The 20,079-nt window shown below is 42.6% G+C and overlaps 1 protein-coding gene across 1 annotated transcript in view; it reads right to left on the bottom strand.

Moving 5' to 3' along the window:
• Positions 1–1,562: 1,562 nt before the first annotated feature.
• The window catches only part of LOC129837893 (E3 ubiquitin-protein ligase TRIM35-like), a 54,647-nt gene continuing 36,130 nt past the window's right edge, over positions 1,563–20,079 (bottom strand). The window contains exons 6-8 of the mRNA XM_055904410.1: positions 3,441–3,618; positions 1,902–2,003; positions 1,563–1,729 (exon numbers count right to left, since the gene is read on the bottom strand). Of these exons, the coding sequence (XP_055760385.1) occupies positions 1,660–1,729; positions 1,902–2,003; positions 3,441–3,618 (350 nt within the window). The 3' untranslated portion in view covers positions 1,563–1,659. The remainder of the gene's footprint in view (positions 1,730–1,901; positions 2,004–3,440; positions 3,619–20,079) is intronic.

Here is a 20,079-nt window from a genome sequence, read left to right as displayed (position 1 = left end):
CGACTCCGGGATGCTGGCCTTCTAGGCAGAGTTGCAAAGAAAAATACATATCTCAGACTGGCCAATAAAAAAAAAAAGATTAAGATGGGCAAAAGAACACAGACACTGGACAGAGGAAGTCTGCCTGAAGGCCAGCATCTCGTAGTCGCCTCTTCACTGTTGACATTGAGACTGGTGTTTTGCGGGTCCATGCATCCAAAGCTCTCTATGAATTTGAAATGGTTACATTTCTCCAGCCCCATCCATCAGCTTTTTACCGAAATGGGGGTGAAGTAAGCTTTGTTATTGTTTCTACTGCTGCTTGCTGTTTTTAATTAACAATCACATACACCTGGCACTGGAAGACCAACAATGGTGCATTCACAATAGGTTGACTGCTCTACCCGTTACATATACACTGATTTGCACCAGGTTATCAGCCTCTCATCTGGCCATCATTTCCTTGTACTACGCAGCCAAGGAAACCTTTGGACCATGAAAGGTTTCCACACAATGGCTCTTCCATATTCTTATTAATTGATCCTGGCGTTTCCTGGTCCATTTGTGAATGTTTTCAAGACGTCACACCAGGAAGAGAGTACTCAGGAGGACTAGAAAGGTTTTCCACACAGAACCATTGGCCCCTGCCCCGTTGGCATTGGGCTCCTCAACCCTGGCTTCACCATGCTCTGGTACCAAGCTGCTGGTCAGGTAGGCTCCGGTACTGGGGATCCACAGGGAGCAGTTGTAGGCCCCTTCCCCAGCGACGGTCTTTCTATTCAGGGAACTAGTTATTGTCGAAAACTTTCCATCCTTCACTTGTTTAGTTTTGATATTAGGGTCCCCAGTCACATTGTTGGATCCCTGGAACCAGTGCACCTCTCCGTCAGGGTAGACCTCAGTGAAGGTGCAGGTCGGGCCCTCATCACTGACGCTGGGCTGGGCCTCCCCGTAGCACTCTGAATGGAAACAGAGCAAGTTTTTTTTAAACACAAAGAATATGGCTGAGGTTGGAGAGTTCTTGAGAAATGGTGGAATGCGCTTCTGTAAGCCCCCTGACACCATTAGTCATACATTTTGCTCAGTGGAGGCACTAAAGTCCCTTGTACTTCCTGGTGGTTAGGCTATGTCCATTTACTACCACGGACCTATATGCAATATTGACGAACAGTGCAAAATACCAATTGCAGAGGAGGCTGGTGGGAGGAGCTATAGGAGGACTGAGTCATTGTAATGGCTGGAATGGAATTAATGGAACAGAGTCAAACATGACTACCATTCCATTTAACCCATTCCAGCCATTATAATGAGCCAGTCCTATAGCTCCTCCCACCAGCCTCTGGTCAATGGCTTCGGGAATACATGCATGACAGATGACAGTATTACATGAGTGAGAATGGGCTAGGACACTCGCCTTGCAGCTTCACCGTTGTAGTGGCCTCCTTTACTCCATGACTGGAGCGCAGCTTGCACAAGTACTTTCCCTGCTCCAGTGGCTGTACCTGCAGCAGAGTCAGGGTCAGCTGTGTATGTGGGGTATAACTGCACTCCATGGCACTAGGTGTGTTCCCTGGGTGGGTCCCCATCACTCCAGTCGCGTTAACATCACACAGGTACTTCCCGTCCTGGCGGACCCAGGCCAGATGATTGATTGACAGCCCCTCCTGGGAGGTGGAGAGGTCACAACGGAGCGTGGCACTCTGGTGACATGGCACAATCAGAGAGTCCACAGCGCTTAGCTTCACCAGCTCTGTGGATTAAGGAGATATTGGAGTTGGTTTCTTCACTTAGCGCTCTTGTAATGACTGCGCTCTACTAATGCTTGTTCCTGACTTAAACTATTCCATGTTATGTGCCTACTAGTGTGGGGCCCAAGCTACATTGTTGTCTTTAAAAGTCAAGTTTCAACTTGATTTGCTTACCTGCCGTTGGCTCTGCCTTGCTGAGCGTGACGGCAACGCCGAGACAAAGTATCACCGTTTGCTGGGTGAAGAGGTTCATCTTGTGTCTCCTGACTTGATCTCCTATAGAGACACAAGTTACACATTGGTCATGTTACACTAGTACAGTATGTCACTCTCACCCAGTCTACCTGATATTCACCTTCACCTGTTGCAAACACAGTGCACTTATTCATGTAACTGATTGATCCTTACAAGAAAAGTACATATGTAGGATCCTGTTGCAGGATAACTTTTCTCCATTGCAAGACCTTATATTCTATTTGATCATTTTCCTGCTGTAGCAAACGGGTCAAATTAAGATCCAATATCTGTACATTGTACCAGAATGTTTCTGTCCTACGGTGTCTTTTGTCGTTCTTATAAGCGGAGTGCACTGTGTAATATTTTGCTTCACAGACCAATAGTTTCTTTAAATGTCCAATGCAGCCATTTTTATCTCAATATTGTTCGGGTCTGTGGGGCCAATTTTCAATGTTTACTAAAAGAAAAATTATACAATTATTACTTTTTTCAACCCGAGACTCATTGGCCTCATTTTCTGTGAAGAACATGTAAAATAACACATTTTCAATTGGGTGCACACTGTGCACCCCCCTACACATTTACAGTACCAGTCAAAAGTTTGGACACATTTACTCATTCAAGTGTTTTTCTTTATTTGTAATATTTTCTACATTGTAGAATAATCAGTGAAGACATCAAAACTATAAAATAACACATATGGAATCATGTAATAATAAAAAAAAAGTGTTCAAATCCTATGTTATATTTGAGATTCTTCAAATAGCCACCCTTTGCCTTGATGACAGCTTTGCACATTTGGCATTCTCTCAACCAGGTTCACCTGGAATGCTTTTCCAACGGTCTTGAAGGACTTCCCACATATGCTGAGCACTTGTTGGCTGCTTTTTTTTCACTCTGCGGTCCAACTCATCCCAAACCATCTCAATTGGGTTGAGGCCAGGTGATTGTGGAGGCCAGGTCATCTGACATTTATTGATAAATGTGAGGGTCACCACGGAAAGGCCACCCCATAGTTTTGACAAGTTGGCTGCATGTCCTTTGGGTGGTAGACTGGGAAACTGTTGAGCGTGAAAAAACCAGCAGCGTCGCAGTTCTTGACACAAACCGGTGTGCTTGGCACCTACTACCATACCCTGTTCAAAGGCACTTAAATCTTTTGTCTTGCCCATTCCCCCTCTGAACGGCACACATACACAATCCATGTCTCAAATTTTCTCAAGGCTTAAAAATCCTTATTTAACCTGTCTACTCCCCTTCATCTACACTGATTGAAGTGAATTTAACAAGTAACATCAATACTGGATCATAGCATTCCCCTGGTCAATTTGTCATGGAAAGAGCAGGTGTTTTGTACACTAAGTCTATATGAAACACAGAAAAATCACATTTTTGACTGCAATAGGCCTATAAAAGTACAGCTAGATAAGTTATATTGCGATAGGTCTGACGGGTACAGAAGCAAACTTGACTCACCCCAATGTGAAGAAGTGCTTGTCCCTTGCTTCTTTGAGTAACTGTTTCTGATACCTTCTGAGCTCCTTCTCAAATAAATCCTCCCATTTCCTTGTAGGTTCCTTTAGCGAGGTAAGGAGGCTTTGTGGGGCTGCTGTATCTCTGAGAAGGGTGTGTCTCATAACTACCTCTTGATGTTCTGAAAGAGTGAGAGAAAGTGTGTGGGACAGAGAGAGTGATGGGTTAATGATAAGTCAAGGGAAACTGTCATAAGAAGTTGTAATGGGAGATGTTGCTCTGATTGGGTGCCAACAAAGGGTGAGAGTGTTGTTGCAGAAATCACTCCCACTCACGTGATTGGCTCATTCATAAGAAGGAAGTGCTTTCACTTGATAGGTTTCAGTTTTCACTTTTTCAACGTCATCGCTTAGACATGGTCAAGTGGATAGAATGTTTCTTTACATTTGGTAATATAAGTTTACGACGGTGTTTTGACTGACGTCTTAATCTCACAGACAGCATTTCAAGTAACACATCAATTTATTCATGTTTGTAGAACAACAGTGAAAACACAGATGTTCTGCACATGACCCTGCAGTAACAGGATCTCTGAGAGCGCATGTTGTAAAGTTTTTCGAAGGTTTGCGAAGTTCAAAAACATATTTGAACCCTTTTTTTTTGCTCGAATCATCTTTTACCACCCAGTCAGACAGATATGATTTCATTAGTGAGTGTTCATGCCACTTTGTTTCCTGAGTAAAAAAAAAAACAAACATCACCCTCTCCGTTAGCGTGACACACACCTACACTCATCACTCTGAAGTGCCCTTTAGATAGTCAGTTTACAAAACGCCCATGGACAAAGTAAATCACTAACCACTGTACCCGGCCTTACTCCTGCTCCGAGCTTGTATTTGAGCTGTAACAGTTCTACTCTGAGGGAACAGGTCAGGTCCCCCAAACTGTTCCTTGAGTGTTGTGGGTGTGAGGCAACTCAATATGCATGTAGAATTCTGACTTCTGACTATACCTTGACCCCTCAGTGGTGGATGACCTCTAGTGGAACAGCCCAGGGTGGGAGACAACAGCAAAGAGAGAGGAGCCTGGCAGGATCTCACTGATGGCTGTCCCACAGGGCTGACCTCTCTGTTGGACCTATGTGGTTTGGTGTGTGTGTGTGTGTGCTGCAGTTCTTCTGTCTGTGTATGTACTGCGTATGGTGTACTCGTGTGTGTGTGTGTGTGTGTGTGTGTGTGTGTGTGTGTGTGTGTGTGTGTGTTCAGGCTGACTGTCTCAGCTCCAGGGGCATCAGTTCTCCTCCCACATCAGCACTGCAGTAGCTGCCAACAACGGAGATATAGAAGACGCCGCAGGCTCCAGTAACATGAAGGCTACATCTCCACTAAAACAATACAATACACCGCTACAGAACAGAGAGCCTCTGCCTGCTTCATCACCAGCCCACTACCGTGCTTACGTTTGAGATTGAACATGGTGGTTGCGTGAGACGAAGACATTTTCTGCCGTGCTCTGACCTTTTGTTCTGTACCCCACACTGGGCCGTGTTGATATATAGCGACGTGCTGCTTGGATGCCTCTCCCCTGACAGGTGTGTGTATTCCTCGGTGCATCTGCATTTTAATGCTCAATTGTTTGGTCTGCCACCAGCACAGCAACCTTATGTGATTGGAAACAAGCCATGTGCTAAGAGCAACTTTGAATAAAACATGAAGTCTAATAATAACTGTGTTGTCGCCACCGACAACGGGAAATCTTTGCCAACAACGCCACGCTGCATTTCACACTTTCAGCCAACCGTTTCCCTGCAAGTGACAGAATGTGGTGACTCTTTCTATCTCTGTCTCTCTCGCCCTGGCACGACACACTGCGTTACAGTTTATTTTCACAGCTTGACGACACTCATCCAATACTTAATTGCTGTTGGGCCAGATTATCCCAAAATGCTGAGTTTTTGTCCCTGTAATGGTGTCTAAAATGATCCAGCTCTAATGCGAGTGACTCATGCGACTTTGAGGTAGTTCGTAAAGTCGTTAAGTTAACATTTTCGAAAGTTGACACTAATGCCACACTGGGAGAGAGGCTGTGGCATGAGTTCCTGCACTCTGGGCAGTTGTCATGGTGATTAGTCAGGTGGATTTATGATCGCATTTCCGTGGTAATCCTAGACCAGAGGCGACAGCGGCCTATCGGTACCAAGCGCATACTTTATGCCCTTCTGCCTCATCCTTCTCCCCTTTTGGCATTTTGGAGATATCCTTGCCTGGCTGTTTTAAGCTTGTACTAGGACAGCTTACTGTATGAATCACATTTCTCCCATATATCATGAGCCAGAGTCCTAAGGGACAAAGTCAAAAGTACACTCCAAAGTACTAATTGTTAATCAACTCCGTAGGCCCTGACTATTATGACTAAAGCCAAAGCTATACAAATCTTCTGCAGAGTTCAGCTAACTTGGTTCGAGATGTAGAATTCTGATGGGCACCAAGTTGGCACAGAGGACAGTTTTCCAAACTCTGTAACTACAGTTTTGCTCTTAAACCAGACCAGCTTAGCTCCTCTGAGCAGTGACAGGCCAATGAATGATCTTTTGGTCATTCTCTCTGGCTGAATTTCTTAAGTTCGCTCGCTCGCTCTCTCTCTCTCTCTCTCTCAGGACAAAGCAAGAATAAAAGGGGATGGTTAGCTTACACAGCCAGAGAGCTGTTACATGGGACTTGCAGAGCTGCCAGACCTCTTTACTCGGTCTGCCTCTGAGCAGTTGAAAGGAGAAGGAGCTTTTAGGCCTAGTCCATTAACTAAAGGGCAAGTGAGTAACTGTTCTCCCTCTCCATTCCCATCTCTCCATGGAGCTTTTCTCAGTGCTTTGTCCACTTCAGGGGCACTGGGGCATTTTCGAAATGAGATGGAACGTTGACCAACTCCCACCACATTTCCTACCCACTCAAGCCTGGAAGGCTACAAGAAAAAAAATTGGTATTTTTTTGGTTGTTTCATGGAAAAGTGATGGACTGAGTTGTAGGCCAGGAAAGAGTTGGTTGTACCTATCACCATTTCTCATTTGTATGTGTTGCATGGCCCTTTTCTAAGGTAGTTCCTCAGCAGGTTACTGTACTCAGGGGTGTTTTCAGACCTTTTTTTATCACGAAAGAGTTGATTTCAAACATCTAAGAACTCGAACAAGTGTGAGAACAACTCTTCAAAGAGGAAAGCTCATTTAAAGGAAATGGGTTGTACTGTATTCCATTGAAAGAACGAGGGGACAGTTGGGACTTTCCCCTTTTTTTCATGAATAGGCCGTTTATTCAATGGCTTGCAGCGGCTTGTCAGAACATTTCTGTTGCATGTGTCAAGGTTTGGCACAGCCTTATAAACTTTTCCCGCAGGAATTAATTCTCATTTTATAATTTCATGCATGGTTGCAACTTCTACATACCAGTCACAGTAAGGTTGGACTCTCCTGTGCATCTAATATTTAGCCACACCACAACATCTAACATCGAAATGTAGCATTGTTATCATGTGTGAGTCCTCATGTGTGAGACATTACGAATGAGGACTATTGGGAACTTTTCTCCTGCTTGTATCTACTAAAAGGCCAATGAAAAACCATTTGACATCCCATCAGACCTTATGACTTTCTCTTTCACTTCAACTCCCACATGCGACCACAATAACCCAACGGCAGACACTGTTATATCTGTTGGATGGGAGTCATTGACACCTGGTGGAAGAATGGGCATGCCGGGCTGACTGTTACACAAAGTAACACAGAGGAACTGACATTCATAGGTGGCCACCTGGCTTTGATTTTCTCTCATAGAAGATGCATCTCAATTCTCTAAAGCAGCTGCTTTCCACATTTCCTTTCCCTCATCCACTCCACAGAAAAATAACTACCATGATGCTTTTGCCTGCGCTGTATTTTCATCTTAGTGCAGATAAATGGGAGAGGAAGCCACTTTACACTATTGAGATGTACCCAAACGTCTGTACAGGCTCCTTCACTCTCAGTAAGCAACAGCAGCACTCGATGCCACTAAAAGGAGCTGCATGGTCAATCCGATGTCTGCATTCCTACTTCTTGTGCTTCGCGGAGCAGCGCAGAGCTATTGTCAAGGAAGTAAGTTTGTGTTCATACAGGAACTCCTGCCCCCACGTACCGTCAACCAATCATGTCAGTGCGGAGCTATACAGAGCCCTCCGCGTTGTTACAAAATTTGAGAGGCACACGACAATGCGGTATAGAGTTTGATTTGGCCTCTGCCCCCTCTCATTGACACCACGGAAATTCAAGGGCGACCGGGGTACTGCAGGCATTGTTTGCAGAAAAAAGGATCCCCCATTATAGTGAATGGAAAAATGCCAATCTTCGTGTAAATAAAATACAAAATCAAAGACAATCATGGCACCAATGACTGCTTCTAATACACCAGATGTATGTCCTTGAACCGATTATTTTTAAATCACACAGAAGAAGTTATAAGAATAAATTTGTAACTAATGGCAGTTACTCAATGAGGGGGCAGCACTGAGCTAGCCTGAAACGTCACTTCCTGGAGTAGCTCAAATTGAGCATGTTATGTCTCCATGAGACGCCATCTTAATAAAGGGGAACGGCCTCCTAGAACCAACTTCTCTGGTTATAAACGGCCTATGTGGCATCGATATGAGTCAGAAACATTAATCATAGTGTCAAAATTGACTACAAAATGTAAATAAGGTAGTTTTTGTCATAAAGTCAGTCTCGTCCAAAAACGAGATTTGGATGTGAGTGCGTCATGAGAGTATGGGTTGGGTATGGATTACTTACATGCCCACTTTTGCTAATGATGTCCAATTTGCAAAGAGACAACGAGGTGGGATCCGCCCCCAGCTGCCATGTGTTGTGGACATGTTGTCAAGTCTGCAACGCATGGACACCTGCTCAGCATAGTGAAAATTGGCTTCCATAAAGTTGGTGCAAACTTCAAATACATTCAGCAATGTTGCGCAAGATGGCAAGGAATGTATTACATACAACAAACGTACGACACGACAGCTGTGGCTGGTGTGTGGTGAGTAACTAGCTAGATGGCTATGATACTGGGATCTAGCTAAGTACATAGCCTCTCCCTAAGGGTGGCTATAATTTATGGAACGTTCCAACAGGAATCTGTTCCAAAAACTTTGTAAAATACAAGGTTGCCAACAAACAACGCATACAAAGTAGCACTATCAATTCATCTTAACTAACTGCCAAATAGGCATCAACTCACCACGTAGCTTATTCTTAATGTTTGTCCATAGGCTACCAGAGTGAGGACAGACATTTTTCGGAATAAACGTGGTGAGTGAAAAACATAATGAAATAGCCAACTGCCCACCTGGTATCTTATTTGACAGCTATACAGCTTTGTTCGCGTTATTTGTTGGCAACCTTTTTTGGAACAGATTCCTGTTGGAACGTTCAACTAATTATACCCACCCTCTCCCTAATGTGTGATGTATTGTCATAGAGAGGAAGATTTGCATAGCTAACGTTGCACCTAAGGTTTGCACCTAAGGACGATAAGGTTTGATAGGATGTAACGTTAGCCAGCTTGCTATCGATAATGTTTCAACTCGAACAGGCTAGCTAAGAAGATCCCTGCTAGCTAACGTTATCTAGCTAGCCAATTAATTTCAACTCGGACAAAGATATTGATAACTAACCCGGATTTGCAAGTTAGGTTGGGAGCTACTTTTATGAGAACAGGCATGTTGTTTGGGTTAGCACTCGTTCTCGATAACTCAGACCCTGTCGGCATTCTGCCTTTACTGTAATGGAACCGGGAGTCATGATCAAGGGCTAGGTTAGAACCAGCTAACGTTAGCTAGCATTCAGGGGCTTCGTTTGCTTCCAGTGCTAAAACAACATGCCTGTTCTCATGAAAGTCTATTGTGTATTGTCTAGTGCAAAGATAAAGGATGGTACCTGTCTAGCCTGAGTACCAGTCTTTTTAGCTAACATGCTACAAATGTGTCAGCAATTCTTCAGCAATGGAACATTACACAGCTGGTTGCCTAGTAACGACGTCAGGGCCACTGGCCTGAATCTCAAAACACGAGACGTATGTGGCAGGGTCTACAGAGAATGACAGATTACAAGAAAACCAGCCCCGTCGCGGTCATCGACGTCTTGCTTCCAGACAAATTAAACAAATTCTTTGCGCGCTTTGAGGACAATACAGTGCCACCGACGTGGCCCGCTACCAAAAACTGTGGGCTCTGCTTCTTGAGCCACCGACGTGAGTAAAACATTTAAACATGTTAACCCTCGCAAGGCTGCCGGCCCAGACTGCATCCCTAGCCACGCCCTCAAAGCATGTGCAGACCAGCTGGCTGGTGTGTTTACGGACATATTCAATCAATCCCTATCCCAGTCTGCTGTCCCCACATGCTTCAAGATGGCCACCATTGTTCCTGTTCCCAAGAAAGCTAAGGTAACTGAACTAAATGACTATCGCCCCATAGCACTCACTTCTGTCATCATGAAGTGCTTTGAGAGACTAGTCAAGGATCATATCACCTCCACCCTAACTGTCACCCTAGACCCACTTGAATTTGCTCACCGCCCCAATAGGGTCACAGACGACGCAATCGCAATCACACTGCACTCTGCCCTAACCCATCTGGACAAGAGCAATACCTATATAAGAATGCTGTTCATTGACTACAGCTCAGCATTCAACACCATAGTACCCTTCAAACTCATCATTAAGGTTGAGTCCCTGGGTCTTGACCCTGCCCTGTGCAAATGGGTCCTGGACTTCCTGACGGGCCGCCCCCAGGTGGCCCCCCTCGGGCCCCACAAGGGTGCGTTCTCAGCCCCCTCCTGTACTCCTTATTCACCCACGACTGCGTGGCCATGCACGCCTCCAACTCAATCATCAAGTTTTCAGACGACACAAGTGGTAGGCTTGATTACCAACAACGGCAAGACAGCCTACAGGGAGGAGGTGAGAGCACTCAGAGTGGTGTCAGGAAAATAACATCTCAATGTCATCAAAAGAGATGATCGTGGACTTCAGGAAACAGCAAAGCGAGCACCCCCCTATCCACATCGACAGGACAGCAGTGGAGAAGGTGAAAAGTTATAAGTTCTTTGGTGTACATATCACCGACAAACTGAAATGGTCCACGCACACAGAGAGTGACACCAACACCCGATGTCACAGGAAGGAAAAAAAGATCACCAAGGACAATAACCACCCGAGCCACTGCCTGTTCACCCTGTTTCCATCCATAAGGCAAGGTCAGTACAGGTGCATCAAAGCTGGGACAGAGAGATTGAAAAACAGCCATCACTAGCACAGTGAGACAGATGCCTACCTACAGACTTGATATCATTGGTCACTTTAATAAATGGAACACTAGTCACTTTAATAATGCCACTTTAAGAATGTTTACTTATCTCGCATTATTTATCTCATACATACAGTTGAAGTCAGAAGTTTACATCTTAGCCAAATACATTTAAACTCAGTTTTTCACAATTTCTGACATTTAATCTGAGTAAAAATTCCCTGTCTTAGGTCAGTTAGGATCACCACTTTATTTTAAGAAAGTGAAATGTCAGAATAATAGAGAATGATTTCAGCTTTTATTTCTTTCATTACAGTCCCGGTGGGTAAGAAGTTTACATACACTCAATTAGTATTTGGTAGCATTGCCTTTAAATTGTTTAACTTGGGTCAAACGTTTCAGGTAGCCTTCCCACAATAGGTTGGGTGGATTTTGGCCCATTCCTTCTGACAGAGCTGGTGTAACTGAGTCAGGTTTGTAAGCTTCCTTGCTCGCACACACTTTTTCAGTTCTGCCCACAAAATGTCTATAGGATTGAGGTCAGGGCTTTGTGATGGCCACTCCAATACCTTGACTTTGTTGTCCTTAAGCCATTTTGCTACAACTTTGGAAGTACGCTTGGGATCATTGTCCAATTGGAAGACCCATTTGAGACCAAGCTTTAACTTCCTGACATGTCTTGAGATGTTGCTTCAATATATCCAGATAATTTTACTCCCTCATGATGCCATCTATTTTGTGAGTTCACCAGTCCCTCCTGCAGAAATGCACCCCCACACTGATGCTGCCACCCCTGTGCTTCACGGTTGGGATGGTGTCCTGCGGCTTGCCCCCTTTTTCCTCCAAACATAACAATGGTCATTATGGCCAAACAGTTCTATTTTTGTTTCATCAGACCAGAGGACATTACTACAAAAAGTACGATCTTTGTCCCCATGTGCAGTTGCAAACCGTAGTCTGGCTTTTTTTTACGGCGGTTTTGGAGCAGTGGCTTCTTCCTTGCTGAGCGGCCTTTCAGGTTATGTCAATATAGGACTCATTTTACTGTGGATATACAGTGGGGAGAACAAGTATTTGATAACCTGCAAAATCGGCAGTGTTTCCTACTTACAAAGCATGTAGAGGTCTAATTTTTATCATAGGTACACTTCAACTGTGAGAGACGGAATCTAAAACAAAAATCCAGAAAATCACATTGTATGATTTTTTATTAATTTACATTTTATTGCATGACATAAGTATTTGATACTTAGTATTCCTTAGTATCAAATACTTATGTCATGCAATAAAATGCAAATTAATTACTTATAAATCATACAATGTGATTTTCTGGATTTTTGTTTTAGATTACTTAGTATCAAATACTTATGTCATGCAATAAAATGCAAATTAATTACTTAAAAATCATACAATGTGATTTTCTGGATCTTTGTTTATGATTCCGTCTCTCACAGTTGAAGTGTACCTATGATTAAAATTAGACCTCTACATGCTTTGTAAGTCGGAAAACCTGCAAAATCGGCAGTGTATCAAATACTTGTTCTCCCCACTGTAGATACTTTTGTACCTGTTTCCTCCAGCATCTTCACAAGGCTTTGCTGTTGTTTTGGGATTGATTTGCACTTTTGGCACCAAAGTACGTTCATTTCTAGGAGACAGAATGTGTCTCCTTCCTGAGCGGTATGATGGCAGCGTGGTCCCACGGTGTTTATACTTGCTTACTATTGTTTGTACAGATGAACGTGGTACCTTCAGGCGTTTGAAAATTGCTTCCAAGGATGAACCAGACTTGCGGAGATCTACAATTTCTTCTGAGGTCTTGGCTGATTTTTGATTTTCCCATAATGTCAAGCAAAGATGCACGGAGTTTGAAGGTAGGCCTTGAAATACATCCACAGGTACACCTCCAATTGACTCAAATTATGTCAATTAGCCTATCAGAAGCTTCTAAAGCCATGTCATTATTTTCTGGAATTTTCCAAGCTGTTTAAAGGCACAGTCAACTTGGTGTATGTAAACTTCTGACCCACTGGAATTGTGATACAGTGAATTATAAATTAAATAATTTGTCTGTAAACAATTGCTGGAAAAATGACTTGTGTCATGCACAAAGTAGATGTCCTAACCAATTTGCCAAAACTATAGTTTGTTAACAAGAAATTTGTGGAGTGGTTGAAAAATGAGTTTTGATGACTCCAGTCTAAGTGCATGTCAACTTCTGACTTCAACTGCATGTATATACTGTATCCAACACTATTTATTGCATCTTTGCCGCTCTGTCATTACTCATCCATATATTTTACATTTATATATTCTTATCCCATTCCTTTACTAGATTGTGTGTATTAAGTTGTGGAATTTGTTAGATATTAGGTTTTGTGGAATTGTTACACATTACCTGTTAGATACTGCTGCACTGTCGGATCTAGAAGCATAAGCATTTCGACTACACTCACAATAACATCTGCTAACCATGTGTGTGTGACCAATACTATTTGATTTGAATCCAATCTGTGCTTAGTCACTTAGTATAATTATTTTCAAACTAGAGAAAAGTTGTTTATTGAATAATGATATTTATTTTAATTCACAGGCTATACAAAACCTGGTGGATTTGTTGTTCAGCAGTGTTGTGGGAACCCTCCTACCACATCAGGAGCAGAAGGCTGAGGCAGTACGTGGCCATGCACCAGTCTCACCTCAGGTTGGTCACATTTGATCTGGCTATATGTTTGATAAAGGAATTTATATGTTTAAAGTAATGACTAAAGAATTCCACCCTGAAACGTAATTAACGATGTGAAATGTATTAGAATTATAAGACTGTGAAATGTATTAGAATTATTAGACTATAATCCAATAATGTATGGTTGAGACAAGTTAAGGGTGAGAAATGTGTGGTTGAGAAAACACAGGACAATTGAACTACACATGACCTGGTTGTAACTCTAAAAAACTTACGACAGGAAAGAGGCCCTGCCAAGGCCCCTCTAATCTAGGGAGGAAAGAAACGGAGAGGAAATGCCAGGCTGGTAGAATAGTTATAAATGAGGAATGTTAACTGTGGAAAAAGATACAGCCCACCTACTGTTTGTGTGTGTATGGGGGGGGGTTATAAAATCTGTTCACATTTTGGTTGACTTTAGAGCTCTCTGAATAAAGAACGAACCTTTTGCAGAATCTGAGTCTTTGCTTAATTATTATTAAACCCAGGGTCTTACAAACCTCGGGGATTGGTCAACGCTTAAATGATTTAGTTATCATCATTGGGATTGAAAATTCTCGTGACAACGTCACAATACAATTACTCATCTGTCTTGGAATTCACCTAACAACCATTGATAATGAAGTGCTGTGTGTATCAACTTTACCTTGCTTTTCTACCGATGAAGGACAAGAGATGGTTCGTCATGGAGTCCCCTGACTAAAAGACAGATTGATACAGATGTCTGAACTGGGAGAGACCTTGCACTCAGCATTACAATCATACAAGAGCCATCGTATTTTGTTGTTATTGAATGGGGTCGGGGGAACTGTCTTATATGGGACACTATACGAAGGGATGATGACTAACATGTACCACCAAACAAAATGCTGATAGGTACAGTATCTGTACCGGCTGTGAATGATGATAGAAGATGAAAGACAAGTGTAATATTTGCACATTGTTATATTAGCAGGACAATGCTTCTACAGTGTTACGTGAAGGATTGTTTATTCTACATGGAACTGTTACACTTGAAAGTTATCAGAACACTTTGGTTAGAATATCTACATAAGTTCAGCAATTGCACTCTTCTCATATTACTCTGTAGGCGACTGTCCGAGTCAAAGCTTCCTCCTGGAGGAAGCTAGGCCTGTACATACAGGGTGCAATGATAAGAGCCAACTTCCTGCATCTCACATCTGCCTGTATTCATTGAACTCCTGCTGGACATATGGGTTAAGGCAAACGGTCATATCCAGGATGTAATGTCAGGCACTCCACCCCTCCTGCCACCTGTCTGCACCTCTCTGTAACCTGTAATAAATCACATAGATGAAAGGGACTTCCTCATCCGCTGGAGACAACTTCACCCAGAGAGCTGTGCATGTCAGTGTGTGCTTAGACAGCCAGCTCCTTACTTTCGTAGTAAGGTGTTGTATAACGAGTGTCTCAAACACATTCCAGACACTTGTACTTCTTGCTATCTTGGCATAACTGTGATTTGACAGAAATATCAGCTAGCTAGATAGGCTATTCCCAAGCTATGCTAGCTAGCTAGCTGCTGTCAGGTTGGCTAAACAAGGTTTGCAAAGGCTTTAGCCTACATACAACGTAATTAGCAGATCATTAGCAGGAACACGTCCTCAATTCAGCAGATCTGAATTAGCAGCAACAGGTCCTCAACTTCAAAACTTCTCTCCATAGCAAAGCTAGCTTAGCTTACCTCGCTGTCACTACGTTACTCACTACTGCCCTTGTTTGTTGTGATTGAATGGCAAAGACACACCCACATTAAACCACATCCTAAAGACAACTCTCGTTTGGGCTTCAGTAATGGCCGCTGCATTTCGTAATGAGCACCGTAAGAAACACGTTCATAATAGGTGAGTGCAGTTCACCTTTAACCGACTTCATTTGGCTTTAATGTGCTATTGAATCTTCACATATAAATGAATGGTGTCACGTGATCGATGGCTTTGTCCATTCATATACAGTGGCTTCAGAAAGGATTCATACCCCTTGACTTATTCCAAATGTTCAAGTCTTGCCATAGATTTTCAAGCCGTTTAAGTCAAAACAGTAACTAGGCCACTCCGGTGCCTGGTCTTGGTAAGTAACCCAGTGTCTGTTGGAAAACAGACTGAGCCAGGTTTTCCTCTAAGATTCCTTTATTTTTCCCATAAAAAAACTCCCTAGTCCTTGATGATGACAAACACTCATAACATGATGCAGCCACCACCATGCTTGAAGATATGAAGAGTGGTACTCAGTGATGTGTTGTGTTGGATTTGCCACAAACATACACTACTGGTCAAAAGTTTTATAACACCTACTCAATTTTTCTTAATATTTACTATTTTCTACATTGTAGAAGAATAGTGAATACATCAAAACTATGAAAGAACACATATGGAATCATGTAGTAACCAAAAAAGTGTTAAACTAATCAAAACATATTTTATATTTGAGATTCTTCAAAGTAGCCACCCTTTGCCTTGACAGATTTGCACAATCTTGGCATTCTCTCAACCAGCTTCATGAGGTACAGTAGTCACCTGGAATGCATTTCAATTAACAGGTGTGCCTTGTTAAAAGTTAATTTGTGGAAGTTCTTTCCTTAATGTGTTTGAGCCAATCAGTTGTGTTGTGACAAGGTAGGGATGGTATACAGAAGAGATCCCTATTTGGTAAAAAAAACAAGTCCATATTATGGCAAGAACGGCTCAAATAAGCGAAGAGAAACAGTCCATCATTACTTTAAGACATGAAGGTAAGTCAATCTGGAAAAATTCAAGAACTTTGAAAGTTTCCTCAAGTGCAGTCACAAAAAAAAGTTACCAGCACCAGAAATTGCAGCCCAAATAAATGCTTCAGAGTTGAAGTAACAGACACATCTTAACATCAACTGTTCATATGAGACTGTGTGAATCAGACCTTCATGGTTGATTGCTGCAAAGAAACCTCTACTAAAGAACAACAATAATAAGAAGAGACCTGCTTGGGCCAAGAAACATGAGCAATGGACATGAGCAATTTCCAGTGGAAATATGTCCTCTGGTCTGATGAGTCCAAATGTGAGATTTTTGGTTCCAAACGCCATGTCTTTTTGAGACGTGGAGTAGGTGAACGGATGATCTCCGCATGTGTGGTTCCCACCGTGAAACATGGAGAAGGATGTGTGATGGTGTGGGGGTGCTTTGCTGGTAACACTGTCAGTGATTTATTTAGAATTCAAGGCACACTTAGCCAGCAAGGCTATCAAAGCATTCTGCTACAATATGCCATCCCATCTGGTTTGCAGTTAGTGGGACTATCATTTGTTTTTCAATAGGACAGTGACCCAACACATCAGGCTGTGTAAGGGCTATTTGACCAAGAAGGAGAGTGATGGAGTGCTGCATCAGATGACCTGGCTTCCACAATCACCCGACCTCAACCCAATTGAGATGGTTTGGGATGAGTTGGACCGCAGAGTGAAGGAAAAGCAGCCAACAAGTGCTCAGCATATGTGGGAACTCCTTCAAGACGGTTGGAAAAGCATTCCAGGTGAAGCTGGTTGAGAGAATGACAAGAGTTTGCAAAGCTGTCATCAAGGCAAAGGGTGGCTATTTGACAAATCTGAAATAACATATTTTAATTAGTTTAACACTTTTTTTGGTTACTACATGATTCTATATGTGTTATTTCATAGTTTTGATGTCTTCACTATTATTCTACAATTGAGAAAATAGTAAAAATTATGAAAAACCCTTGAATGAGTAGGTGTTCTAAAACTTTTGACCAGTAGTGTAACACTTTGTATTCAGGACATAAAGCACATTTCTTTGCCACATTCTATGCAGTTTTACTTTACTGCCTTATTGCATACAGGGTGCATCTTTTGGAATATCTTTATTCTGTACAAGCTTCCTTCTTTCCGCTCTCTCATTTAGGATAGTATTGTGGAGTAACTACAATGTTGTTGATCCATCCTCAGTTTACTCCCATCACAGCCATTGGACTCTGTAACTGTTTTGAATTCAGGCTGTAACACAACAAAATGTAGAATAAGTCAAAGGGTGTGAATACTTTCTGAAAGCACAGTAGACCTTCATTGAGAGGATAAAAATCACTGACGTAAACCTGATCAATAATGTAAGTCCACTGACGCCATGGTCCATATCTTATTCACTGGAGAGTAGGGGCCGTGGTTGTGGAGACCCGTGTGTGCACACATGCATGCAAACACATAACTGTATGTAGAAGCACATACTGTACATTTTGTGCATGCACGTACTCACCCTTCATTGAGAAATGACAGATTTGTCATTTGCTAACTCCAGCTAGGGACACAAATACATTAGCGACACAGGTCTAATGGACTAGGCCTCTAGGGCTCGTACGGACCACTAATGCGCTTGTCGACCACGTACAACCCCAAGGGACAATCGGCCCTAACTTTAGGCCTCTGTCTCTAAGCCCCTAAACTTTGAGGACACCTTAACCGCTGATTGCGACGGTCATTCATCTTCTTTACGAGCCATCCGCCGCTTCACCGCTACTTATCGTAATGGCAGCCCAGCACCTGTCCCACAGTGCATAAAGACAGAGATCGCACTGAGACTGCAGACAGGCGCCTGCAATCAGATCAGACAGAGGGGGGTTGAGTAGATGAGGAAATACTGTGTTTTAGCCCGAGCTCCCTCTCATTTGATCGTCACTTGACGGCCATGCTTGAATGGCAAAATCTTATTAAAAGTATAGGACTTTTGTTATTTCTGCCATGTCAGATAGTGGAATTTCTATCATTCTGTACTGTATAACAGCAAGACTATCTTTCTACTGTTATTAAAGTGGGGTGGTAAAATGGTAGTATGGGTCAATGTACTTCTGCATTATGCAGTCTTTGTCAGAACTTGTAAAGGCAAAAGCCCTTACATGTTGGTATTGATCGACTTTGTGAGTTTGTTTGGACCATAAACCCTCTCTTGATGTTGTTTCTATCTTGATGTCACTGCCAAATGCCCATAGGTTAATATTGGGCTCTTTGTTTTGATCTGTTTTCAAGACCTAGTGAAGTCTTATTTTCTTATTTTCATCTAAAATGCCGTCTACTCAACTTTCCATCAAGTAGTCTGTCACTTTTTTTCGAGGGGACCTAAATCCCTGAAAGTGTATAAGAGATATTTATGAATATTTATGATTCAGACTTTCCTGTCTTTCCTGACAGAGGAGAAGGGGACATGTCCCACTAAGGGTTGGTGTTAACCTGAGCAGTGAAAGCCCAGTGAAGACATTTAGACAGGAGGCCAACTGGCAAACAGGGGGCATCCTTAAAATGTACTATCCATGTCACTTGCTATTAAACTTACACTTATATCCTTCTTTTGATATATGAATCAGTATTATAATCATGTCTATCCATGTGACTTACAGTTGACCTTAGACTTTATTAAATATTATGCTGAACAAAAATATAAAGCAACATGTAAAGTGTTGTTCCCATGTTTCAGGAGCTGAAATAAAAGATCTCAGAAATGTTCCATACACACAAAACGCTTATTTCTCTAAAATGTTGTGTAATTTGTTTACATCCCTGTTAGTTAACATTTCTCATTTGCCAAGATAATCCTTCCACCTGACAGGTGTGGCATATCAATAAGCTGATTAAACAGCATAATCATTACACAGGTGCACCTTGTGCTGGGGACAATAAAAGGCCACTAAAATGTGCAGTTTTGTCATACAACACAATGCCATAAATGTCTCAGGTTTTGAGATAGCACGCAATTGGCATGCTGACTACAGGAATATCCACCAGAGCTGTTGCCAGAGAATTGAATGTTCATTTCTCTACCATAAGCTGCCTCCAACATTGTTTTAGAGAATTTGTCAGTACGTCCAACCGGCCTCACAACCGCAGACACGTGTAACCACAACAGCCCAGGACCTCCACATCCTGCTTTTTTCACCTGCGGGATCGACTTAAACCAGCCACCCGGACAGCAGATTAAATTTAGGAGTATTTCTGTCTGTAATAAAGCCCTTTTTGGGGGAAAAACTCATTCTGATCGGCTGGGCCTGGCTCCCAAGGCCCCCCAATGGCTGTGCCCCTGCCCAGTCATGTGAAATCCATAGATTAGTGCCTGAGGAATTTATGTCAATTAACGGATTTCCTTACATGAAATGTAACTCAGTAAAATCGTTGCGTTTCTGTTTTTGTTCAGTATACATTCGATTCTTCTGTGGATATACAATGCATAGAGCTTCATAATCAATGTAAAATTCCCATTGTTATCTGTCCATAGGACCATTGATCCATTCTCAGTCTCTAGCTGTCACTGAAGGTCATATCGCTCCACTTAACACATTTCTGATTGGAATGAACACAGTTGTCAGAAACTGGATGGCGATATATCGATTGATATTAAAGCAGCATCGACACAGCAGTTAGCCTCGGGCCGTTAGCGACGCTACAGATGCTGTACGACCATAAAGGGACCGAATGGCGCTCGATTAAGCTAACCCCGCCATCTGTGGCCTCATCATAATAGTTTCATCAATGGTTATCATCGAACCATTTACAGCTGACCATCATTAGAATAACAAAGCCCTCAGTCTCTCAAAATG

This window comes from Salvelinus fontinalis, chromosome 3 (genome assembly GCF_029448725.1).
Source record: "Salvelinus fontinalis isolate EN_2023a chromosome 3, ASM2944872v1, whole genome shotgun sequence".
NCBI lineage: Eukaryota > Metazoa > Chordata > Actinopteri > Salmoniformes > Salmonidae > Salvelinus > Salvelinus fontinalis.
Note: the sequence above shows the minus strand (reverse complement) of the source record. Positions and strands in the feature narration are given on the sequence as shown.